Source organism: Carlito syrichta, unplaced genomic scaffold (genome assembly GCF_000164805.1).
Source record: "Carlito syrichta isolate Samal-C Ts95f unplaced genomic scaffold, Tarsius_syrichta-2.0.1 Scaffold254407, whole genome shotgun sequence".
NCBI lineage: Eukaryota > Metazoa > Chordata > Mammalia > Primates > Tarsiidae > Carlito > Carlito syrichta.
Window position 1 is genome coordinate 39,695 of NW_007198503.1, and position 26,028 is coordinate 65,722.

General features: G+C 40.3%; 1 protein-coding gene across 2 annotated transcripts in view; it reads left to right on the forward strand.

Annotated features, from left to right (window-relative positions):
- Window positions 1-3,945: 3,945 nt before the first annotated feature.
- The window catches only part of POC5 (POC5 centriolar protein), a 38,900-nt gene continuing 16,817 nt past the window's right edge, over window positions 3,946-26,028 (forward strand). Inside the window, exons 1-9 of one of the 2 annotated variants that reach the window (XM_008052039.1) lie at window positions 3,951-4,040; window positions 9,604-9,736; window positions 12,047-12,130; window positions 13,759-13,964; window positions 15,620-15,796; window positions 18,028-18,132; window positions 19,279-19,458; window positions 20,388-20,541; window positions 24,223-24,479. In XM_008052039.1, coding sequence (XP_008050230.1) covers window positions 3,960-4,040; window positions 9,604-9,736; window positions 12,047-12,130; window positions 13,759-13,964; window positions 15,620-15,796; window positions 18,028-18,132; window positions 19,279-19,458; window positions 20,388-20,541; window positions 24,223-24,479 — 1,377 coding nt within the window. In that variant the 5' untranslated portion in view covers window positions 3,951-3,959. Of the gene's footprint in view, window positions 4,041-9,603; window positions 9,737-12,046; window positions 12,131-13,758; window positions 13,965-15,619; window positions 15,797-18,027; window positions 18,133-19,278; window positions 19,459-20,387; window positions 20,542-24,222; window positions 24,480-26,028 lie in introns of both variants that reach the window. The other variant, XM_008052040.1, reaches the window with a different exon arrangement.

Here is a 26,028-nt window from a genome sequence, read left to right on the forward strand (position 1 = left end):
CGGGCCCGGCCCCGGCGGAGTGGTGGAGCGGGGCTGGAGTGCCCTCACCCCGGGCGGGCGTGGGGCGACGGGACTGTGGTGCGGGGCGGCAGAGCCATTCCCCCCGAGGTGACCGGGAGTCGCGGGCGGGACAGTCGCTCAGGGCTGCTGCGCGGTCGCTGTCACCATAGGGTCTGGTCGCTTAAAACGCAGGACACAACCGTGTGTAAAGCTTTATTGCTTTTAAGTAAGATTTTTACGAAAACAGGGCTCGGGTAGGAAGGTGGTGGAAGGGCACTTGGAGCCTTTTCTTACTAGCAACTGCTTTTTCCTTGTGCCTCGGGTCCCTGCATGCCGCTTGGGCCTGGGAAGGCACGGGGCGAGTCTCCCGGCGACCAGTTTGCACGTTAATTCACTCTGCCTTCTGGAGGCTACATTTGAGTTCCCAGATCCCTCTTTCCCTGCCAGCTAGGTGATTGCCAAGACGTTGTGTATCCCTGGCAGCAGAGAAGCATGCAAACGTTTTGATCTTGTGGTTTCTGATACCTTGGGCTAGAGAATAGTGAAAATGTAGTGAACTGATATATATCTGCCATCCATTAAAGCCACCTTCATTCTTCTCCTTTGTTTCTGAACCTAGAAACAAGAAAATGCTACTGTTGTAGAGTTTCAGGTAAACTGTCATACCTTGTTTGGCATAATGGAAAACAGCATTTTTTTCAAATGTGCAGTCATTGTTTTGTGTCTACGGTGCTGTCTCTATTAAGCAATTTTTGAGGTCTGACCATACTTATCAGCTCATTTGTTTTTTAGATAACCAGTGTTCTGTTGCTTTTTTGTTTTTGTTTTGGTAACACACTTCCTACTCTTATTTTCTACCTGGCCTACAAGAAATCCTAAAGGAAGAAGTGAATGAAAATATAGATGAACCAGGTTACCACAGTAGTGGATTTGAAGTCAGTGAAGCAACTATTCCTCGCTGCAGATATATATGCTTACTTTATCCTCTCTAATTGGCTTACCTTAAGACAGTCACCCTGAGTTTAGATTACTTAGCCTGTGTATACACAGTGATACTCATTGAATAAAGTGGAAATTTCCTTGCCACACTCTAGTTCCAATCTATGTTTCCATTCCAATATTGCATATTTCCCCGTAGCACCTTTTCTGCCTCAATTTTCTTTCTCTCTCAGCCCACTGTGATTCAGACCTGTTTTACTTTCCCCTGAAATTGTTCAAGCAGATTTCCTAATTGCCAAATTCATTTTTCTTTGGCATCTGACTCTGCCTACTCTCTTCTCAAAGTTTTTGTAATGCTGCTGCCATAATTCTGACTTCCTTTCCAATATTCTTGCTGACTCTTCTTCTTTTCTTCGCCTTTAAATGCTAGTGATTCTGGCTTTGCCCCTCTTCTCATTCACAGTAGTAGTCCTTAACTTTTCTAGGTTACGGTCCCCTCTAAGAATCTTTATGGAAGCTAAAGATCCTCTTTCTAGAAAAATACACATAGGCATTAAAATAATCGCCTACAATTTGGATGTACAGACCTCAGGATAAGAACTCTTTCCCATACACTGTTTGGTCAGTGATCTCATCCATTCCTTTTTTCAGCAGTTCCCATGATGCTAATGATTCCTCAGACTGGATCTCCAGCCTGTAGCCCCAGTGCAGGGCTCCCACATGGGAGCCATTGTGAATGGCAGTCCTTGGAGTTGCACTCTGCATAGCTAGTGTGGCCGTCGACGGCCCGCATGCAGCTTTAACCTCAGTGCCTGGCAGCAACCTCACACCCAGCACATCTAATGAACTCCTTGTCCTTTGTCCCAACCTGCTCACCTTCCTTCCTTACCTTAGTGAGTAGTACTGTCCATCTAGTTACCCAAACCCGCAATCTGGAAGCTGGCAACAGTTTCTCCTTTTAACACCTTGACCTTGACCTTGATCTCATTTCCGTTGCCGTAACGCAACTGCCTCACTCATGACCTCCTTCCCTTCCTCACTGCTGCCTCCTGGACTTGGGTCCTCATTTATCTCCTTGGTTACTCTCGGAAGGAGCATTTCTCTTTTGGACCACTGCAGTCAGCTCTCAGCTGATCTCTGCTTCTTCAATATTCCAATCCTGCCACCATCTCAAAGCTGCCATAGTGATTTTTCTGATCATGTAACTTTTAAAAAGCATTTTAATAATTTGTATGAAGACCCAGCTTTTTAATATAACAAATCATGATCTTCCATGATCTGACTGCTCCTTACTTTTTGTTTCACCCTTAGCCAAGCCTTGCTTTGCTCCCTTTGCTTCAGCCTTATCAAACCACTTGCTGTTCCTGGCATAAGTGAATTCCCAGATCCCTCTTTCCCTATCAACCACACAATTACTAAGACATTATTGTGTATCCCTGGCAACAGAGAAGCACACAAATGTTTTGATCTTGTGGTTTCTGATACCTTGGGCTAGAGAATGTAGTGAAATGTAGTGAACTGATGTATATCTGCCATTTTTTTTTTTTTGAGTTGGAGTCTCACTCTGTCACCCAGACTGGAATGCAGTAGCCACTCCCGGCCACCGCAGCCTCGACCTGCTGGGCTCCGGCAATTCTTCTGCCTCAGCCTTCCAAGTAGCTGGAACTACAGGCGCGCTACCACGCCCAGCTAATTTTTGATTTATTGTGGAGATGAGGTCTCACCAAGTTGCCCAGGCGGGTCTCGCACCTGTGGGCTCAGGCAATTCACTCAACTTGGCCTCCCAAAGTGCTGGGATTACAGGCTGAGCCACCGAGCCTGGCGCATCTGCCATTTTTTATAGCAAGCTTCATTCTTCTCCTTTGTTTCTGAGCCTAGAAACAGGAAAATGCTACTGTTGTAGGGTTCCCAGTTGTCATACCTTGCTGGCATAATGGAAAGCAGCGTATTTTCCAAAGAGCATACCTCAATGCACGCCAGGAACAGCAAGGGATTTGACAAGGCTGGCGCAAAGCTTTGATACAGGCCATGCCTCTGTAGCTGTGCTGATGACGCTCTGCTGCCTAGAGTGTCCTCCTGCCTGTTACTCATCTTCCAGGATGAGACCCGCCCAAGTCCCAGCACGGGGTCATCCTCTCGAAAACCCTTCGCTGCCTCCTTTCCCACTTATCTGTACTATCCTGTCCCATGAAAAATAGCTACTCCCGCCTCTCTACTTTGTACCCATATCAGCATTTTAGGCATCAGTCGATCTTATAGATATATAGATTTATATTACACACACACACACACACACACACACACACACACACACACACACACGTCTGGTTCTCTCAGATGGCAGAATCCTTGAGAACAAGGACATCGTCATTTTAACATTCCTCGCCAATGCCTTACACTTAACTGGTGTTCAGATTGTTTGAGTAGTCACTATTTGATTTTTGAATAAGTTGGTTACTTGTTACTAAAGAGACTTTTTTTTTTTTTTTTTGGTTAGGACTTTGAACAAGTTTTCTGTGCATGTATTTGAATTTGTTGTTCTGTGTAAGCTTGCTTTTCTTAAAACAATATTCCCCAGAAGTAAATTTCTCAAGAAGTAAATTTACACAGATTGTTCGTTCTCTGTTGATTCACTATCTTACAAGAAAGTGCACAGCACCAGGTTGTCACACGTTGCTCAAGAACAGTGAACACAATCCGTTTTCCTCAACAGGGCCCCACTGGGGATTTTCCTGAAGAGCCTCCATTTTTCTTTAACCTTCATGTGTGTCTCATCTCCTTGACTACATTAAAAACTCACTACCGTTAGGATTGGATCTTTAACTGTTTTTTCTTGCCCAGTGATTTTTTTCTTCTAGGTACTCAATATGTTGAATAAATGATTTTAGCATATCACATAAAAATTGTTTGCAGGTTAGGATGCTCTTGCACTTATATATATCTAGAAAGCATTTATCTTAGCTTAAATATCGGGGAAAAAACTAAAGTTAGCCTCTACTGTTTTACAGTATCTGTGCAGAATGTCATCAGATGAGAAATATTCACGTCCAGTTGTGCAAAATGAATCCAATCAAGGCAGTTCTGTCTCTTCAGATCTTCAGGTAGGAAGAAATGTCTAAATTTGTGATGACTTTTTAATTGTAACCAAGTGATAAAATAAGGGAAAAATAGAAATATGTTTTTCATTTATTCCATTTACAAGGAAGTTTTTCAACTTACAATAATGTCAAACTTTGGAAATTATTTTACAGATTTTGGGAAGTACTTCACTTTGTTTTAACCTTTCAAAAAATAGTCATGAATTCTTCAAGCACTCTTTATACAAAGGCTTCAAACAACAGTGAGAGGAAAAGCTACCTCTCATGAATGCTACTTTCACTCTTAATGCAAATTAGTATAATAGTAAACTATTCAGAGTTCTAGAACTCAACATTCCCTTGTATTCTGCTTGCTGAGGTTTGGTCTCTGTTGCTACAACATTCAGAACAATCTGGTGTCCAGGACCTGGATACTAACAGATAAAATGGATCAGTGGTATGATGTTCACATGAAATGTTTTAAATTTCTCTTCTTTCTAAATGTTTTATCAGAAATATGGATTCAGATTTTAAGTGAGAGAATAATAGCATGGTATATCTTAAGTTTTATAGTTATGTCACTTAAGAGGGGAAAGCTGGACATTGTGTTTATGCCTAAGAAGAGTAAATTATTGACACTGTGTAGTAGGAGAAAAGCTCTAGGAAAATAGTTTATGAAACAGATGTGTTCCTTTAATTGAAATTATGAATTTTGACATCATAAAGTTACTGGAAAAACATCTGAATACTAAAGTAGTCTGGAATTGTGACATAAAAGTTTCACTCTAGCCTTCCCTGTTGATGACACCTCTTCCACGTAGTGCTGTCTTTTTGGTGACAGTACTTTCCTGCACCGTTCATCTCTGCCTTATCCAAATCCCAAGAAAGAATTGGTTAACTCATTTATACTAAAATGTAAATATCTTGTAAGTCTTAAATTGTCATTTTGTCCAGAGACAAAGCTTCAAATCAAAAGAGTAAATCTCTAGAGTGTAATTTTAAGAAAGACGGGGGGAAAACCTTCGAGACCTACCAGAAGTGATTTTCCTTCTTCTAATGTCAGCCTGAGAGTCTGTTTGTAAGCCTCCACTTGTGACCCTACTAGTTCTTGGGCTACAGTCAAAAGCCTGCCCATTTTCCCTACGGATACAGTGTTGTTATTTTGTGTTGCACTACAGGAAACATTTCAAAATTCAAAGGCAATCTGAAAATAACAAAATAGACATACATTTTTACATGTGTGGTAAATATGTAAATCCAAACATTTACTACAAAAGGGCCTCATAGGTCAATATTCCTCTTAAGAGATTTTTGTTACTTTCTCAGTTATGCCGATACTTTATGCACCAGGAGATCGTAAATGCTGAGGGATGGGCGGCATCCGTGGTGCTTCTCTACTGGTAACCTCTTCTGATGAGCACGAAACCCAGCCAAGTTGCCCTAACTATATAATGGTCGAGGGATAGGTGGAGCTATATTCCAGCTATCCCTCACCATATCAATTCACCTATTGGTGGGGAGGGGGGACAAAATTACAAGTTTTGGTTGTTACACTAGGATTCTCAGGTATCTTAAGATAGTTAAGAAAGGCAAAACTAGCCAGGCTCAGTGGCTCAGCCTGTAATCCCGCGCCTTTGGAGGCTGAGGTGAGTGGATTGCCTGAGCCTGTGGGTTCGAGACCCGCCTGGGCAGGCGAGACCTCATCTCTACAAAAAATCAGCCAGGCGTGGTAGTGCGCACCTGTAATTCTGGCTACTCGGAAGGCTGAGGCAGAAGGATCGCCAGAGCCCAGCAGGTCGAGGCTGTGGTGGCCGGGAGCAGCCACTGCACTCCAGTGTGGGCGACAGAGTGAGACTTCAACTCAAAAAAAAAAAAAAAAAAAGAATGGCAAAATTATTTATTTTGATTCTTAATTTTGGAATAACCCATTTGGCCGGTATCTACACATATGGAACTATAAAATAGTCATTTAAATAACTGATTTTTAGGCCGGGCTCAGTGGCTCAGCCTGTGATCCCAGCACCTTGGGAGGCCAAGACAAGTGGATTGCCTGAGCCTGCAGGTTCGAGAACCATCCAGGCTACTTGGCAACACCTTGGCTCTACAATAAATCAAAAATTAGCTGGGCATGGCACGTGCCCGTATTTCCAGCTACTTAGGAGGCTGAGGCAGAAGGATCGTTGGACCCCAGCAGGTTGACGCTGGGGTGGCTGTGAGTGTGCCACTGCACTCCAGCCTGGCCAACGGAGTGAGACTCCAACTATAAATAAATAAATAAGTAACCGATTTTTAAAATGTTTTTAAAATAAGTTAGAATATATGACCATTGAATACTATTAATTGACCTTCCATATGACCTTGCAATCCCCCTCCTGGGAATATACCCTGAAGAACACAAATCACTCTATAAAAAAGATACCTGCACACGTATGTTTATCGCAGCATTGTTCACAATAGCAAGAACCTGGAAACAACCATGCTGCCCATCAAAAGAGGACTGGATTAAAAAAATGTGGTACATATACACGATGGACTACTATGCAGCCATAAAAAAGAACAAAATCATGAATTTTGCTGCAACCTGGATGGAACTAGAGTCTATAACACTGAGTGACCTCTCACAGAAACAAAGATCCGAGTATCACATGTTCTCACTCATATAATGGACCTTGAACATCCAATGCAATACTGTACGAAAATGACTGACGGTACTGGGAAACTATGGGGGGGAGGGGATGGGATTAACAGTAGCAAATATCTGTCGGGGGATGGGAAAACACCTCTTATCAACAGGGTGCCTGAATGAAACGTAATTGTACACCTAACCCTTAACTGTACCCCACAAAACCATAATAAAAAATACTGATTAATGAAAAAAAAATTAATAAATAAATAAAAGCAGGTTGTAATTAAAATATATATATATATATTTATCTCCACTTTAAATCATAGTGATTGTGGAAACTTTGAAATATGTTTGGATCCTTTTTTTTTTCCCCCCTTTTTTCTGATCCATCACAGAAGTCAGACTACAGAAGCCACAAGTTAAAGCCACTGACTTCCATGCCCCCCTCTTTTTCTACAGGCTGCAGGTGGTAATAGGCTGACTTCGACTAAGCAGAGCTACTTTGGCTAAATCGAGTTGTAATTGCCAGCAGAGGGAGGAAACTCCAAAAAAACGTATGGACTTCAGTATAAGATAGGCACCATGTTAGTCTGCCAGGAGCACCCTAACGCAGTACTGTCGATTTGAGGGCTGAAACCGTGGACGCTTATTTTCTCACATTCGTGAAGGCCGGGAGTCCCAGATCGAGGTCCGTCAGGGTCGGCTTCTGGGGAGAAGGCGCTCTTCCTTGCGTGGAAACGGCTGCCTGCTTGCTGCATCCTCCCTCGGCTTGGCCTCAGTGGAGTATGTGTGTGGGCGGAGAGGGCGCAAGCTGCTGGTGTCGCTCCTCAGGAGGACGTCAACCCTATGGGCCCCGGCCCCGCTGATGCCCTTACTTCACCTGAGCCACTTCCTTAGAGGCCCCCTCCAAATTCAGCCATACTGGCTGGTAGGGCTGCAACGTACGAATTTCGAAGCGACACACGTGTTCAGTCCACAGCAGCCAGGCTTTTAAACATGCTCAGTCCAAGTCAGAAGTTTCCTTTGGCTCTTTGGAAAGTACAGTAGTCAGAGTGCTATTTGGGCCACTCTGACGGAAACCCAACAGGAGGGGCCTAAGCAAGGGCCTCGGAGTTTGACCGACGCTCTCGTAACAGCCTTGAGGCCATCAGGGGACTCTGTCCCGCCTCCGGTGCTCCGCTTAGCTGGCGGCATGGGCCGCGTCTGCGCTGTCACGTGCCGGCGCGCCGCCGCCAGCCCCGGCAGGGGGCGTGAGAGGCAAGCCGCGTTCCTGGGGACTTCAGCTGGCGTTGCGCACCCTGTTTCCGTTCGGAACCCACAGCCCGGAACTCTTGGCCATGCCTCGCTGCAGAGGAGGCTGGGAAATGTAGCTGGATGGACTTTTACCCGGATTAAGCCCTAGGGCTTTACTTGTTAGCTTAAGAAATAAAAAGAGCCGGCTCGGTGGCTCGGCCTGTCATCCCGCGCCTTTGGGGGGCTGAGGTGAGTGGATGGCCTGAGCCCGCGGGTTCGAGACCCGCCTGGGCCACTTGGCGAGGCCTCATCTCTACCATCAATCAAAAAATCAGCCGGGTGTGGTAGCGCGCGCCTGCAGCTCCGGCTACTCGGGAGGCTGAGGCGGCAGGATGGCCGGAGCCCCGCAGGTCGAGGCTGCGGTGGCCGGGAGCGGCCGCTGCACTCCAGTCTGGGCGGCCGAGTGAGACTCCGACTCAAAAACAGACAAAAAAAAAAAAAGAAATAAAAAGAAAACGAATACTGCTGGACCATTTGCAGTCTCCATGCACTTGACATTTTATATATTTTATTACTTTATTGATCAACTAATAAGGTTTATAGGAACCAGTTGTCTAACTGAGAATTTCCTTTTATTTTAATACCTGGAAAACGAATATGGTTCAGGAAGCATATTTTTAAAATTTAAGAGAATTTAACTCTATTTAAATAATTATGTTGTGTCAATATAAAAATTAAATATTGTATTTTGATGTTCTAAATGATTTTTTCTTCTGATAAGAGCCTTCTGCCTCAGTAATAACCATCTTGTGAAATAATGACTTTTATTTGCTATCAGGAAATGTAAGTTTAAAATTCGTATTTATTCTCATGAGAGGATATCACTAACAAAAACAGTTGAATATAGCAAAATGAAGGGGATTCTGGTGACTGAATTTTCTAAAGGGTCTCTTTTTGGAATATCTATTTGTGTTTCTCTTCTGTCATTAGCCTCAAAGTATATAAAAATCAACATTTGCTGTGCCTAATATTTACTGCATATAGGAGTCTGTTTTAAATATGTAAATCAAGGTTGGAACGCAAGCCAAGTCACTTGTACATTTAGTTGTCCTAAAGACTAGTAGTTTTCAAATATACGACATACACCCTTTTTGCCATCAATTTAACTTAATATTCCAATATGAAAATCAGATTAAATCAGAATTATAGTTGTATAGCTTTATTGTGTAATATCAAATATGTGACATTTACTTCTCAAAAAGTTAGTTAACAAAAACAGTGCAGCTACCTTGATAACTGTATGTTTAAGATTGGGAATAATGGAAGACCAGTACAATTTTATAAGCCTAAGTATCCAGTTGGCTTCTGTATTTTGTTGAGTTTGCGTAATATCAAGAACATTCTGAAAATGGTAGCTTTTTAATAGAATGTCTTGTCTTCAGCTAAACTAATCTGAAGCTTAAAAGAATAAGTGATCAAAAATTTTTGATTCATTGTTGAGTCGCCATGGAATCTATCACCTCTTCACTTTTAATCAGAAATGTAAAAATCACACAAGAAGCACTCAAAAGACTCAAACTTGGAATAAATGCTAAAACTTTTTGTACTGTGATAAGCATGTGGCTTTATTATGGTAAGTAGAATATTAAAAACAGAAAAATCCAGTGGTTGAATGTGTTATGCAGTTGTAACTGTTGTAATACAGTGTCAGTTATTGGCTTCTCCTAGGAGGAGTATGAAGAGCTGCTTCGCTATGCGATGGTGACTGAACCCAGTGCCGCCCTGTCATCTCATCCCAAGGGAGAAGTAGGGCCAGAGGCCAGAGGTCCTGGGGCAGGGGATACTGTTCTTCACAATCCAGGTTACACGTATTTTCCAAGATGTCTTTTAACTTAAGCTATTGTTGAGTTTATTAATGATGCTGACTTATGATAGTGAAAATGACTCGCCGGATCAGTGATTCTTCTCACTCATGGGTGTTTGTCAGTACCATCGGGGATAACTTTTTACACTTTAATGGGTTATTCTTGGCTCTTATCTGACAGCTGGATTTTTCTTTGAGTGTCATTTGACTCTTACTTTTATAAAAAGTTAATAAAATTAAAGCAATACCATAGCAATTACATATATATACATGTATATACATATACATTTTTTTTTTCTTAGTTTAGGATCCATTCTGTCGCCTAGGCTGGAGTGCAGTGGCACAATCACAGCTCACCATAGCCTCAAATTCCTGGGCTCAAACAATGTTCTCTCCTCAGCCTCTCAAGTAGCTGAGACTACAGGCACATGCCACCATACCCGGCTAATTATTTGATATTTTTGTAGAGGCGAGGCCTCACTATGTTGCCCAGGCTGGTCTCAAACTCCTGGGCTCAAGCAGTCCTCCTGCCTCAGCCTTCCAAAGTCCTAGGATTTCAGGTGTGAGGCACCACACCTGGCCACAATCTCATATTTCTTAGTGGAGTATGTTGCATCTCAGTACTTGTTCCAGTGATTTTATGCCAGGATTATCTTGAAAACTCATGCCCAAGTCCAAAATTACAGATGGTCCATAGGTAGCCTTCAAAGTCCCTTCACTCAGTTTATGAACCGCATGCTGGTACTTTGTCACATTGTCACATATGGGCATAGAGAACTATTGGATTATCATCCCAAGGAAGAACTATTTGTGGACCACGTTGGCAACAGAACTGAGAGCTAGTATAAACCAGGATGTGTGTTAATAAATGAGTGGAAGAAAGAAAAAGCACCTTTTACCTCCTTCCTTATTCAGTAAAGTACAACATCCCAAACAGCTCACTCTAAATGAGTGCCCTTTCAAAAGGCACGGAAAGCCTTCCTAAACCAGCCCTGATCATGAACATTTAGCACCCAAGAGGCATAACGCCCAGGATTCTTGTCTTTGAAGGCACTGACACAGCCTCCTCAGCGTCAAAAGGCTCCTGGACTTCTGGGAAGTCACATCCCTAGTGCTTCGTGTCCCTCACCCTCTGTGGACATGGGTTTTTTATTGCTCCTTGGTCTTTGGCCTACTGCATTGGAACTAGGACTAGAACCTTAAAAATAGGTGTTTCTTCTAACACTGAAACACTCTAACAGAAAATTTCCTACCCAAATTTTACGGATCTTCAAGAGATGTGAACCTTGGACAGTCATTCTACAACAGTGATCTTGATTGTGTTTTGATTACACTGGATACCTCAACATGTAGTTCCTATGTAACAACCTCAGGCAAAGTGCTGCATACTTGTTCATACATTTATATAGACAAATCAGCTTAGCCCTACGTGCCTTTGCCCTTGGGAGGACTACCAACAGCCTGCTTCCTTTCCCCTTGCCAGCACTGCTGCTGACTTTTGTTGCCCGTGACACAACACGGGTTCTTCTTGCTCCGGCTCTTAAAGTCTCGAGGGGTTTAAGACCATTGCTCTTTTCTTCCGTGTAAGAGAATAGTCCTTTGTTTAGGCTCTGCCGTTTCCAAAAAAGGATTTGAAAAGGATTTGAAACGAAACCATACAATGTACAGTGAATTTAGATAGCCCTTGGACATCCCGATTCACAAGTAGAGTGTCCTAGAGTAGACCATGTATATCTATCGTCACACATTCTCTGCTATGAAATCATAGTCGCTTGGTATAGGACAGGGTTTGGCAAAGTTTGCAAAGTGGATACAAGCCTCTAGCAGCCATTCTTGTGAGGTTTCCCAAGCTTCCTGTTTGCCATCCGTTGACTTCAGGCTTCTGTGGTGGAGGCAAGGAAGTCCTTGTTTGGGGGATCCAGTGTCACTTTATTGATTGCAACTAGTGAAAAGCAGTGGCCCCGGAAATCTCCAGGGTCATAAGACAGCAAGTCCTTTTCTAAGCTCTAGTGTCATCTGCCCGTGCTCCTCGTGCTGTGAATTGAACACTGTAGTAGGCTAAACCATCTTCTACCCATATTTGATGCATGAGTTGTAGCTTATCGGTGTTATAATGAATCTTTTCTAGCCTCAGATTTTGTCTTTCTTCTTGTCTTTGTCTTACCGTGCCTACATCCCGAGCATGCTGCAATTTGCTTGTCCTGAAACCTTGCTTAGGCACGGCTGCTTTTTAAAACTAGGTATGTGTGATTAGGCATTCTATTTAAGATTGGTTCTGTTCATTTTAAAAAGCTCTCCTTTTAACAGGAAGTAACTCTGTCGTAAGAGAAACTGCAATGGAAGTTGGAAAAGGATGTGATTTCAATGTGTCAAGTCATTCAAAGACAGATGGTATGACTTTTCCTTTGTTGTTATTAGCATACAATATTTTGTGGCTTAATGAATATTATCTATGTAGTAAGAGGAACAATCTCAACATGTTACTTATTGGCAGGGATTCATTTGTTTGTTTGTATTTATTTATTTATTTGCTTATTTATGTATTTTGAGGCAAGATCTCATCTGGTGCCCAGGCTGAAATGCAGTGATACAATCCTAGCTCCTGTGTCCTCAACCTTGTGGGCTCCAGCGATCCTCCCACCTCAACCTCCCAAGTAGCTGGGAACTATAGGCGTTCACCATCAACCCCAGCTAATTTTTGTAATTTTGTAGAGACCAGGTCTCACTGTATTGCCCAGGCTTGTCTTGAACTCCTGGGCTCAAGCAATCCTCCCACCTCAGCTTCCCAAAGTGCTGGAATTGCAGACATGAACCACCGTGCCTGGTGGCAGGATTTTAAAATGCAGTTGGTTGCCAATTTAAGTGGTAATATTCAAAATAATATCATAAAATTCAAAAAATAACACAAATAAGGCAGGTTAATGCATTGTAGTGTGTGGCTTCCTTTCTTAAAATTGCTAAGTTAGAGGGAAAGTATTTTAAAAGATTTAATGAGCTATTTGATAGTTTGGCCAATTTAAATATGTTTATAAACCAATGTGTAATCCCAGCTTTCACACCACTGTGTACCAATGTAACGATTTTCATCCTTCCAAAGTGCTGGGATTACAGGCATGAGCCGCCACACACGGCTTGATTGCCATTGTTTGATTGATTCATTCAGTAAGGAAGAGAAAAACTCTTCCATCTTTGTTACTAGGACGCTTATAACAAATGTGAGATGTGTGACAAATGTGTCATAAAATATTATCTTTTCTATTTTGTGCTTTTTAGAGATAGGCATCAGTCAGTTTCACTTTGGGTCCTGGCTCTCCCCACTTCCCTGTAAATGGGCAAGGGGTAACAATTATATATATAAGTACCTATATACATAGAGATGTATATATTTCTCACATACATATTGAAAGCTAACAGGGTACCTTACAACAGAGAATCTGAAAAACTGAGGGTATCTTTCTACTTATATTGTTGAATTTTAGAAGTGGTAAGACCCAGCCCAGTGTTAAACATATAAAGCAACAGTGGCCTATATACAACCACTCTGATTTGGTCAGTTACTTAACACTTTTTAAACCTCAGTTTCTCCAGTAAAATGGAGATAGTAATACCTATTTTTTAGGGTAGCATGTGTCATGAGAGCTGATGTTTATAACATTTTTATTACAGAAATATCAAGCACTTGATTAGCAGAGATGTGATGTGGATGATGATTGTTTTAGCTTGGGCTGTACCTGGACATATGAAGCATCCTTATTTGAAGCATCCTAAGAGGCCATTTGTTGGGGAGAGTGGGGGTTGGGATTGTAGGAGAGTTCTCATGCCTAAATGGGTGAGTCCTAAATCAGTGGACAGCACTGAAATTGAAAAGAGCCAGATTAAGGCACGCCTAAAAGATGATTTGTCTGCATATTCCTCACCTCCATAGGCGGCAGGCCTCTTTTAGCCTTCCGGTATGATTCCTCACCAACTTGGGTAATTTCCAATTCGGCTTGACTGCTGCAACTTTTCTTTTATTCTAGGCTCATCACCGGTGCTGTCACCAAGGAGACCTTCTCACCCAGTCATGGACTTTTTCAGTTCACATCTTTTTGTTGACTCTTCCTCACCAGCAACTAATTCTAGTCATACAGAGACCCATGAAATTATTGTGAATGATTTTCTTGTTTCTGATGAAAACCTTCACAAGATGGAAAATGTACTTGATCTTTGGAGTTCAGGTCTTAAGGTATTGCAATTGTTCAAATTAAAAGTATCTTTCCTGCTTATACTATTGAATTTTAGAAGTGTAAGACCCAGCCCATTGTTAAACATTTAAAGAAACAGTGGCCTATGTACAACCACTCTGACTTGGTCAGTTAACGCTTTTTAAACCTTAGTTTCTTCATTAAAATGGAGATAATACCTATTTTTTAGGGTAGCATGTGTCATGAGAGCTGATCTCTTTGTTCAATTGCAATTGTTTAATATAGTTTTACTCTTGATTGTACTGTTTATTCTTCTTTTCTTTGAATTCAGAGTCTTTCTTTAGCCTTTTGTTTCCTGAGACAGTCCAGTGTTTTAAATCTGTGCTTCCCTATCCTTAATGCACATATGAATCACCTGGGACTCCTGTTAAACTGCAGCTTCGTAGTCAGAAAGTCTTGGGCAGGACCCAAGAATATGCATTTCCAGCATATTCCCATGTGATGCTCCCATGTGACGCCACTGGTTCAGAACCCATACTTTGAATTGCCAGGTTTTAAATAGTTGCTGGCACAGCTCTGCGTGTTCCATTGAATCTCGTCAGTGTTTTGAAAGACTCAGCCCCTGTGTGACTAATATTGAGACTTTAGCATTAGTTATGACTAATGGAAATGTTTCTCCCTTTGTGAAACAGATGATCCAACTTTAGCTATGTTATTCACTTTGTATTCACTTTTGCAGCAATCATGATGAGTAGCTGATCAATCTGAAGTTTTATTTTTATTTTCGTGATGTCAGTGGCCCCTAAGTAAAACAAAATGTTGCAGTAATGGCAAGGTTTTTTGTTTGTTTGTTTTTGCTATTTCTTCAAAAACTGGAGGAAATAGCATTTTTTTCTGAAACAAAGTTTTATAAAACCAAGTTGAGTATTCACATACATGGAGAAATTATGGTCATGTGAGTTCTGTGGCGTTTATATTTTTCTGTTATTTGGAACCTTACTTTCTAGAAATAATCTTCTAGCATAGTTTTTACAATTTTCCCCTCATGGGACAGGTTTCATACTTAGAATAGTGTAAGTTCATTGGAGTAGTGTACCAGCAACCATTTAAATTGTAACTTGTTATCCAATTTTTTGGTAACAATCGATTTTTGATCTATGCCAGTCAGTAGGATGAAAAGACTTAGCCGTCTGTTGGAAGGTAACCGTTGTGATAAATAGTTTGGAGAAGAAGTCATAGCTCCCATGGTCTCCACTGTCACCCTATCTAAATAACTTACCAGTGGGTATGGCCCAGCCCAGGCCATGCTCCTGTGACTCCTTTTTTCCTGGTATTTTTCATATGACCTTACATTAAAGTCTTTGAATAAAGAAAGGAACATGGTAAATGAGACCTGAAATTTTTTTAATGACAATAAGATTTCATACAAAATTACTTAAATCAAGAAAAATGAATTTTCCTATTATGGTGAATGTGAACTATGAAGAACCATGACTGTTGAACCTAGACACACTTTTCATTGGGGTGTTCTGATTCTTTTAGTGACTCTTGCGTTGATTGTTGTTCTGTTTTTTTGTTTTGCTTTATTTGAGTTAGAGTCTCCTTCTGTTTTTTTAATGTTTCATAATTTCAGTATAGTTTGAAGAAGTAATATTAAGTAACAGTCTTCTTAATTGTCACTGTATTTATTTTTCAGACAAACATCATATCCGAACTAAGTAAATGGAGACTTAATTTTATTGACTGGCACCGAATGGAAATGAAAAAAGAGAAAGAAAAACATGCAGCACATGTAAAACAACTGAACAGCCAGATTGACGACTTGAAAGAGCTACAGAAAACCTTTGAAATCTCCATTGGGAGAAAAGATGAGGTCTTCTTTTTTATATCACTTTTTAACTGAGAATCAGAAAATGTCTTGCTAGATAATAAATTCCAAGAGCTGAGGGTGACTTCGCTCATACAACATACAAAGGGACAATCACTTCAGAAACTAATAGAAAAATAAATTTACAGCAATAGGATTTATTCTTCCTATTACATATGTCAGTTTAATGTCATTTCATCTTCACCATTGACTTTGCTGTTCTTATATTTTAAGCGTATATGTTTTTGTATACGTATATCAAAGCCTCACCCTGTACCTCATAAATGTATAAAACTTTGATTTGTCAATTAAAAAAAAGTTAAGAGTGCATGCTAAATGTAGGTACACTAGTTTTTTCTTCTTTTTCTTCCCAACTGACCTTAAGAGAACACCAAGGAACTAGCAATTATCCATATTTTAACACACTCTCCTAGGGTCATTTTACACATCTCAAATTCTTTTTTTTTTTTTTGAACCGGAGTCTTGCTGCATTGCCTAGGCTGGAGAGCAGTGGCTGTTCATAGGTACAATCATAACATAACACAGCCTCCCACTCCTGGGCTTAAGTGATCCTGCTTCAACCTCCCCAGTAGCTGAGATTACAGTTGTGCATGACCACACCCATCTTAAGCATCTCAGATTATCTGTGATGGGTCTTTCTACATTGGTGAAGTCTTTCTTCATTTTATTGACAAACACAGAACTAACACTTTTCATTTCACTTTATGTTAGCTTCATGAGAACTTGAGGGTGCTCAGGCATGGTGTTTCATGCCTGTAATCACAACACTTTTGGAAGCCAAGACAAGAGGATTGCTTGAGCCTAGGAGTTCAAGACCAGCCTAAGCAACATAGTGAGATTTTGTTTCTACAAAAAACAAATAATTAACCAGGTTTGGTGGCACATGCTGGTAGTCCCAGTACTCGGAAGGCTGAGACAGAAGGATCATCCGAGCCCAGGAGATTGAGGGTGCAGCAGTGAGCCATGAAATGCACACTCCAGCCTGGGCAAAAGAGTGAGACCCCAACTCAAAAAAACAAAACAAAAAAAAACTTGAGGGCAAGATTCAGGTCTCTGCTAACTTTTTGCCTCCTGACAGTGCTTGGAACAAAGCAGATGGGCAACAAATCTGTGTCCCATCCCTATTCCCACCCCCTCCCCCTTCCCCTGTGTATGGATAGGCGGGTGGCAGCTTTTAAAGAAAAGCACTTTGGAGGCAGATACCTCAGCTGCTTGTCTGCAGAAGCAGAGCTCAGGTGTTCTAATGAACTAATTAAACATTATGACTTTTAAAAAATACGTACATATATTTTAGTTCTGTAGGATATAAACTTGAACATTTTATGTAGTTTGCTTTTTTGAAACAATGGATTCTAATGTCAGTCATGTTCTCTATTATACTCAAAATTCTGTTTTAAGGTTTTTAAATGTTTTAAATTTAATTTTTTTATTTTGAAGTATCACACACAAAAAGTGTAGATAACTTATGTTCAGTTTATGAAAATGAGTAAAGTGAATAGACAGGTACTGCCATTCAGCTTAATAAATAAAATATTATGAATATCTTAGAATGTTTGCCTTTTCCTCTTTTGAAATTTTTTAAAGAAGATCAAGTATAAATGTCTCTTGGCAAATATGCCCAATTTAAAAAACCTCTTTTTTTAGAAATTTATTTCAGTTATTCAGTTCTTTATAAGAGAGATTTTTATCTTAGGATGTAAAGGCTTCCAGATTTTTTTAAGAACAAGATTAATAATATCACTGAAGGGGTGCATCAAAATATAGCTATTATTTGCTTTTATGAGTTTGCTTAATCCATAAAACCATAAAACAGTAATTGAGGAACTTCCAAAGTAGTGGGGACTAGCAAGATATTTAAAACCTGGCCTTGCCCTCAAGACTAGTGAATTAAAGACTTAATATATGCAGCAGAAATTTCAAAGTATAGTTTTACCCAAATTAAATGTCAATTACTTAATTTTCCTATACATAAATTTTTTTATTGATAATTACCAAGATATACACATAATAAAGAGTTTCTTTCCTCTTTTGTTCACCTTTATTAGTTGATATCTAGTCTATTCTTGTGGACTTTTTAAAGATATTATAATAATGAGGCTAACTGGATGGATACAGTAGTGATCCATGCTATTCTCTCTAGCATTTTTTATGTATGAGAAAAATACAAATTGCTGTTATTGTGATATCATGCTAATTGAGTTAATTGCTATTTACAGGTGATTTCTAGCTTGTCCCATGCCATAGGCAAGCAAAAGGAAAAGACAGAGTTGATGAGAAACTTCTTCCACTGGCGAATTGGCCATGTCAAATCCAGACAGGACGTAAGTGTAGAAACAGAAGATCACCAACAGATAGTAGGCTTCTGAACTCAAGAGGGTTTAGGGTCACTTATTACAGCTCCTTGTTAAAGTCAAAGATTTGTTTTCTAATAAGTCAAAATGAATCTATGATTTAATGTTGCTCTTATTTCAAAGGAATTTGATTTGGTATAGTTTGGAAAAACAGATTTTATAAACATATGATATACAGTGTGATAGATATATCATTTGCTGTTTATAGTAGGTTAAAAAGGATTGTACCTAAATTATACACATCCTCGTAATGGAACACTTAACAGTTGTGCCTCAGATGTGATTATGTGGAGAAAGAATTTATAATCTTCAGCGTATCATATTCTTCCTATATTGTTTCTACTTTTAAAATACCTGAATATATTTTATTTACAAAGAGGCATTACTTTATTGCTATATTTAAAAATAGTGTAGACATTGGGCACAGTGGCTCATGCCTATAATCCCAGTACTTAGGGAAGCTGAGTTAGGAGAATTGCTTGAACCTAGGAGTTCAAGACCAGCCTTGGCAATATAGCGAGACCTCATCGCTACAAAAAATGCTTTAAAATAACTGGGTGCAGTGGTGCACGCTGATGGTCCCGACTACTCAGGAAGCTGAGGTGGAAGGATCGCCTGAGCCCAAGAGGACGAGGCTATGGTGAGCCATCATCATGCCACTGCACTCCAACCTGGGTGACAGACCCCAACTCAAAATAAAATAAAATGTAATGCAATGCAATGTAAAGTAAAAAGTAAAATAAAATAGTGTCCTCCAGCAACTCTCAGTTCTCCTGGTCCTGCTAAATTCACACCTAAGATGCAAGTGTCAGTTTACTCATTTGCTTTCATTTAACCCCCCCCCCCCCACTTGATTAGTTGCATAAAGTATGATGTAGCAGACAGAGCTCAGGTTCTGGAGTCAGGCAAATCTGGCTTTCCCCTTCCTACTTACGTGGCCTTCATAGGTTACTTCGCCTCTCCAAGCCTGTTCTCCTGTATGTAAGATGAGAATAATATGGTCACACGGGATTAAATAGTTATGTGTGTACATTGACTACCATGTTATGGTTATTTTTATTACTACAGTATATTTACCAGTCCACTGTTTTTGAGGTTGTGTTTACTTTCATTTAGGTTTATGAAGGCAAGCTAGCTGACCAGTACTTCCAGAGAAAGCTACTGAAGAAAGTCTGGAGAGGCTGGCGTGCCGTGGTACAGAAGCAGTGGAAGAAGGTGGTAGAGCAAGCTTGCCAGGCAAGGGCTGAGGAAGTTTGTGTTCAGATTTCCAATGATTATGAAGCCAAAGTTGCTATGGTAAGCTTCTTTTTGAATTTTCACTTTCTTTAAGTACAATAAAAAAGATGGGTAGACTCCCTATTAGTTTATAGTTAAACTTCTTCTTTTAGTCTTTATGTAGCCCAGAACAGAGACAGAAAACAAAAATGTTTATCATTATGCTAACTTAAATAAACTGTGTTCTTATAAGGTTGATATAGAACAGTTGTATATAAATTGAATTTATTTTCCCATTGACTTTTAAAAGTAAAACGAGCATTGTTTTCGTGGGACTACACTTGGGGCCCAAACTGAAATAAAAACCATTCTGAAGAATGTAGTAGCCTCTTGAAGTCAAGTCAAATATTAAAAGGAAAAAAAGCCTCATCTTATGGCACTGTGTTTTTAGGATTAAAAATAAATTTCATAACCCAAATAATTTTCTGCAAACAAATGTAGTCCCTACAGGTTTGGCCTTTGGGAAAGTGTGTTGTACCTAAGGTCACTCTGCACTTTAAATCCTCTAGGTGGCGTTTGCTTTTTAAAAATTTTTTTAGTATTGCAGGCATTTAGTGATTTTTTTTTTTTCCTTCCTGAAGGGGTGAGGGTTGTCTGTGGCTCCTAATGTATTTTATTTGATATCCTACATAAAAGGTTTATGGTAAGAAATGACATACCTTTTTGTAAAGATGAAAACACTTCAACCATCTTCAATGGAACTGGATAAAATTCCCCTTGTTTGAGCTTTGACCCTATGGTTAGGAATGAAAATGGTTTGTTGGTGGAAATAATAGAGGTAAGAGGTAACCTTTAAAATAAATTGAATCCCATAGCAGAAGAGGTAAGTGACAAATTGTTTTTAGTACCTCACATGAGGATAACCTCCCAGTATTTGTCAATTTTTGAATAATAATATTCTGCCTTGTATCTCAAATTATTTTGTTTTTTTAAAATTCTCCTTATTTTAGTTATCTGGAGCTTTAGAAAACGCCAAAGCTGAAATTCAAAGAATGCAACATGAAAAAGAACACTTTGAAGACTCCATGAAAAAGGCTTTCATGAGGGGTGTATGTGCATTAAACCTGGAAGCCATGACTATATTTCAAAACAGAAATGATACAGGTTAGTATTTCATTGAAGAGTGGTATGGTCCATAGTACACATATGCTGCAGTGAATAGTTGTCATCCAGGTACTGGTATTTTTAATTTCATGGTGTCATATCCAGTTTTTAATCTGCCATGAAAATTAGCTCAGTTATGGTTACTGGTGGTATCTTAGATCTGATCAAGTAAACTGTCACTACCTAAGTATTTAAGCTAAATGTTAAAATAAATGTTCCTTTAATGCGCAGCATTATCTTAAGGCTCTTTTAACTAATAATTGTAAAGCCTTAAATATAAAATTTCTGTTTTTGCTTTTTCCAAAGTAGTCAAATTTCTTGAACTATTTGGTTGATTAAATATCTGGTATCTAGTCATGGTTTCCCATTTTAAGAATTCTTTGTTTTCCAGTTTAAAAGAGCCTTCTGCTAAACTCATTGCCAGAAATATAAATATAGGCCTATCTATGGAAGTCAAGTGAAATAATTTTATTTTTTTAAAAATCCACATACTGCCTGGAATCCCAGTGTTTTGAATAGTCATTTTGTCAGCATGGCTTAGAAAAGCACAAAGCTGGAATCCTTCGCCACCAGTTTACAGGGGGGCCTGTCTTCCTCCTTGAGTCTTAGCTTTCTTCTCTGAACAAAGGAGCCGACTGGCATAAAGCTTCCTTGCCTGCTTCCTTGGGGATGGGGATGCACTGGAACACTTCAGAGCACTTTCCCAGGAAACAACGCGCTTCGGCACCCAACCTGCAAGCAATGTAATATAGCCTTTGTTCAAGTCCGTCTCCCAAATTTTATGCAAAGGCATGGACATTTTTGTGGCAGTCCCTCATAATAAAACCTACCTGGGACTCACATTTATGTATCAATGAGACAGTTTTATTTTGCAACATCATTAACATGATTTCCATCTAGTAACTTCTCTGTGCTTGTCGTGCCCTCATTTTAAAGCATCAACAAGCATTTCTTACTTACATCATGCACATCGTGGATGGTAGTGAGTTTAGACAAATTGTTTTCTATCTGAAGCAAGTTGTATGTACTGAATTGAGGAATTTAATTGCTTGGAAGAGATACTGGGTTTCACAAGTAAAATGACAAATTCTTATTACAATATTACAAGAAACCTCTTTCTCCCAATCTACTCAGAAGATTATGAATCAACTTCAGACAGTGTTTTTCACCTTAATAAATTTACTATCTTAAGATTTAAATTCAGATACTACTGGCTCTCCCACAGGCAAGTTCTGATAATGATACAGCATTTGTTTTACTCTGGTTACTTTTTAGCCTGCTATCATCTGCAGCTCATGCAGGCTCTAGGAATGCAACTGTTGTGGGTGACCTTGTGTGTTGTTGATCATAACAGTGAGTGAGAAAATGATAAGAAATATAGTAGGCCGGGCTCGGTGGCTCAGCCTGTAATCCCAGTACTTTGGGAGGCCAAGGCAAGTGGATTGCCTGAGCCCACGGGTTCGAAACCAGCCCGGGAAACTTGGTGAGACCTCGTCTCTACAATAAAATAAAAAATAGCCAGGAGTGGTAGCTCGTGCATCTGTAGTTCCAGCTACTTGGAAGGCTGAGGTGGAAGGATCGCTGGAGCCCAAAGGTCAATGCTGGGGTGGCCGTGAGCATGCGTGCCACTGCACCCCAGCCTGGGTGAAGGAGTGAGACTCCAACTCAAAAAAAAAAAGAAATAGTAAAACACACTTGCAGTAGTGTTGGTAGAGCTCCCAAAGGCAAAAATTCAATGTGATCTAATGTTGGGTCTACTTTGTGATATTTAGGTTTGGTGACACTTGAATAACACCTATTTTTTTAGTTTTTAAAATACTCATAAGAGAATTACTTTCTGGCCCTCTTCCATTAAAACAATTGTTTTTTGATATTAATAATGCAAGGTTCCTAATGCACCTTTCTTTCCAGAGCAAAATAAATATTTGATTTTTTTTATTTGTCCCGATTCTTTGCTGTCTGTAATCTCCATTGCATCTCATCTTGTGCAGATCTTAAATCTTATAAATTAGAAGACAGAACATGACAGTAAAAATGACCTTAAAATGATGCCTGCCAATTTTCAAAAACAATTTTAGTCATAGTGGAAAAACTCTTTACAACTGAAAAAATGTATCCCAGCTAAACAAGAATAATTATTGCACAATATAGTTATCTGATAAACAGTAGCTACATAAATCAGCCCACATTAGGGTGAACCTGTCACCTGCCTTTCTTCCGTAGTATCCTAGAGCCAGACTGACCTTTGTGCTGATTCTGCATCTAGTGTCTGCCACCACCTCAAGAAAGAACTCAGAAGCACTTGCTATCAAAACATGTTAAAACTGTGTGTGTGTGTTGTTTTCAAATTTAGTCCCTTTCATCAGAGGATTTCTTTTTTGTTTGTTTGTTTGAGTTGGAGTCTCACTCTGTCGCCCAGACTAGTCCAGTGGCCGCTCCCGGCCACCGCAGCCTCGACCTGCTGGGCTCTGGCGATCCTTCCGCCTCAGCCTTCCAAGTAGCTGGAACTACAGGTGCGCGCTACCACACCCGGCTGATTTTTTTATTTATTGCAGAGATGAGGTCTCGCCTGCCCAGGCGGGTCTCGAACCCGCGGGCTCAGGCAATCCACTCACCTCAGCCTCCCAAGGCGGGGGATGACAGGCTGAGCCACTGAGCCTAGCTCATCAGAGGATTTCAAAGAATCTAGGCACTGTAATCATTGTTAAGCTTTGTTAATAAGGTCTTACTAGTACCCTATACACTTTCTATACAAACAGTCTAAGAAAAGGACTTACGCAGAAGGAGATGACATAGGCAACCGTTGAAACATGGTGCCCTCTATTCCGATGTTCTGGAACATCTCACTGACTGAATTTCCACCTTCACTCCACTGTTTGGTACTACATAATATAGTCCTAAATGGAAACTAACCAAATTCTTATACTGGATGGAGAGGAACCTGAAATTGGAAAAACTCTTGCCCTCACTTCTGGAACACTGACGTCTTTCCCTCCTTAGATTAAGGTTAGGGCTCAGTTTTGAGGGAAGTTGTCACTTAACTAACTGCGGTCAGTTAAGTGTGCAGGTATGCTCTTGATTCATGATTCATATAACCTATCTGCAAGAACCCATTTCTTTTACAGTGTCAGAATTGAAGAGCTTAGTTTTACTTATGGATTTATTATTGTTTGCTGACAATTCAAAAATGCATTGTTTTTGTTAGGATAGGAGCAATCAATGGAAAAGGGGATATGGTGATATCAGAAAGTAGTTGTAAAGACCTCTTGGCCATTTAGGCCATTTATCAGGAGACCTGTATGAAATGATGCAAAAGGACTTAAATCTTTAGGCTCAGTGTGACCATATTGTTATAATAGCTGTGATGGCAATACATGATATACTTAACTGGGGTCCCAGCTGAGTACATAATTTATTTTTGTCCTTTATGCGAGAATAAATCATTCATTTGCTTTCACATTTTGAAGGAAGTGGTCTGAGGTCTTCAGTGGCTAATGCTGACATTAACCAGTTAATACTGACAAACTGTATTGACTGAACCTTGTATCCAATATACTGTATGACAGATAACTACATTTTTTTTTTTAGGACCGTGCTTTAGCCATTGGGTTTTCATTGTATGGAGGATGATGGTAACTCTAACTTGGAAGAATATTAATGGAATTAATTTCTGATTGATAGGGGTAGACTTCACAAATGGTAAGAAGGAAGAGTATGGTCCTGGTGTACAAGGAAAAGAACATTCTGCTCACTTAGATCAATTGGCTCCTTCGATGCCGGTTCCGTCACCACTGCTGCCATCCCCACCAGCTGTGGCGGGCGGAGTCCCCTCTGCCGCCTCTATGACATCTGCCGGGGCTGCTTCTGCATCTTCTAGCCACGTTCCTGTTTCCGTTCTGGGTGCAGGATCTGGAGCCACTGCTACCTCGGAAGAAATGGTTAGTACAGCTTATACAAGTGCCATGTTATTAAAAGCATTTAAAACTTGTTTGTAAGTTGGATATTTTGAACTCGTATTTTCCTATAAAGGTAAAAATCAATGTGGTATTTAAGCAAAGCCACAGAAAATATTTAATACATAAAGTGGTTTTAACATTAAACTGTAATGAAAAATTATACCCAAAAGTGCTATCACAGTAGTGGTAACAAAAACAAAAAATAAAGAACATTTTATTTTATATTTTTCAAAAGCCATATAGGAAAGAATAGATTTAGCTTGAGAATAGATTGAGTTGATGACCAGACTTTCTGTTTTTTAAGTTTGAAGGAAACTAGTGGGCATGTTCAAGGGCTTAGGAGAATAATGTGTATTTAGCTTCAGATTCAACTGCCAGCTTTCCCTTTTCCTGGATGCAGATATATCATGAACACTGCTCTGAAATGGCTCCATCTTGGTCAGGTTTAAATTTTTAATCTACAATTAGAATAGAGATGGGAATAGTTTTTCCTAGAGTCACTTAGCTACTATTAGAGGAGTGCCCAGAGGAGAGTGCTGAATAGAGTTGGAGGATTTGTGTGAGAACTTGCCTGAGGTGGAATTAATCAAGCTAGTCATGTGGTTAAGAGTTCAGGTGCAGCACATCCTAGCCCTGACTCCTCAGCCTCCTGGGGCGTCAAACCCTCATCCCTCAAATTGTGTCTCTCAGGAGACGATGGAGCAGGGATGCAGGCCCAGCTTCTCGGGCTCACTTGGGAAGGGCTTTTTTTAAACAAAACAAAGCAGAAACTATGGAATTCTTCCCACTGACGAGGCTGTGGCACAAAGGCATGTATCGTTTTATAAAGCTCCTGAGGGGATTCAGATTTGCTTATCTTCCTCTTCTCTCCACCTCCTAGCTACCTACAGAAGAGAAAAGAAGGTGGCAGAATAGTTAAGGTCTTAAAGTTCCCCTGGCAGGCCACTGCTCTGAACAGCTCTCTGTGGCTAAAGGAAGCATGGAGTTACCGGACAGTTGGTCATCCTTAGTATCTCAGCTGACTTGAATGTCTGCCTTCTGAGCGCAAGTAATTTTGGGGGAAAATATGTTGAGATCAGTTATCTATCATGTTTGCTCTTGACCCGAAGAGGTCTAAATAAATATAGCACATGACTGTTAGGAGAAATTTGGGCCAGGCACAGTGGCTCACGACTGCAATCCCAAGATTTTGGAAGGGAGGATTGCTTGAGCCTAGGAATTTGAGTCCAGCCTGGACAGCATAACGAGACCTCATCTCTGTGAAAAATCAAAAAATTAGCTGGGCGCGGTGGTATGCGCCTGTAGTCCCAGCTCCTCGGAGGCTGAGTGGGGAAGATCACTTGAGTCCCGCAGTTGGAGCTATAGAGAACCATGATTGTACCACTGCACTCCAGCGTGGGTGATAGAGTGAGACCCTGACCAAAAAAAGAAAGAAAAAGGGAGGAAGGAAAGAAATTTTAATATGTGGAGGAGTTTTGTCTGAGAAATAAGACACTAAAATTCAACTCTGACGTATGGTCAGCTCTAGTTA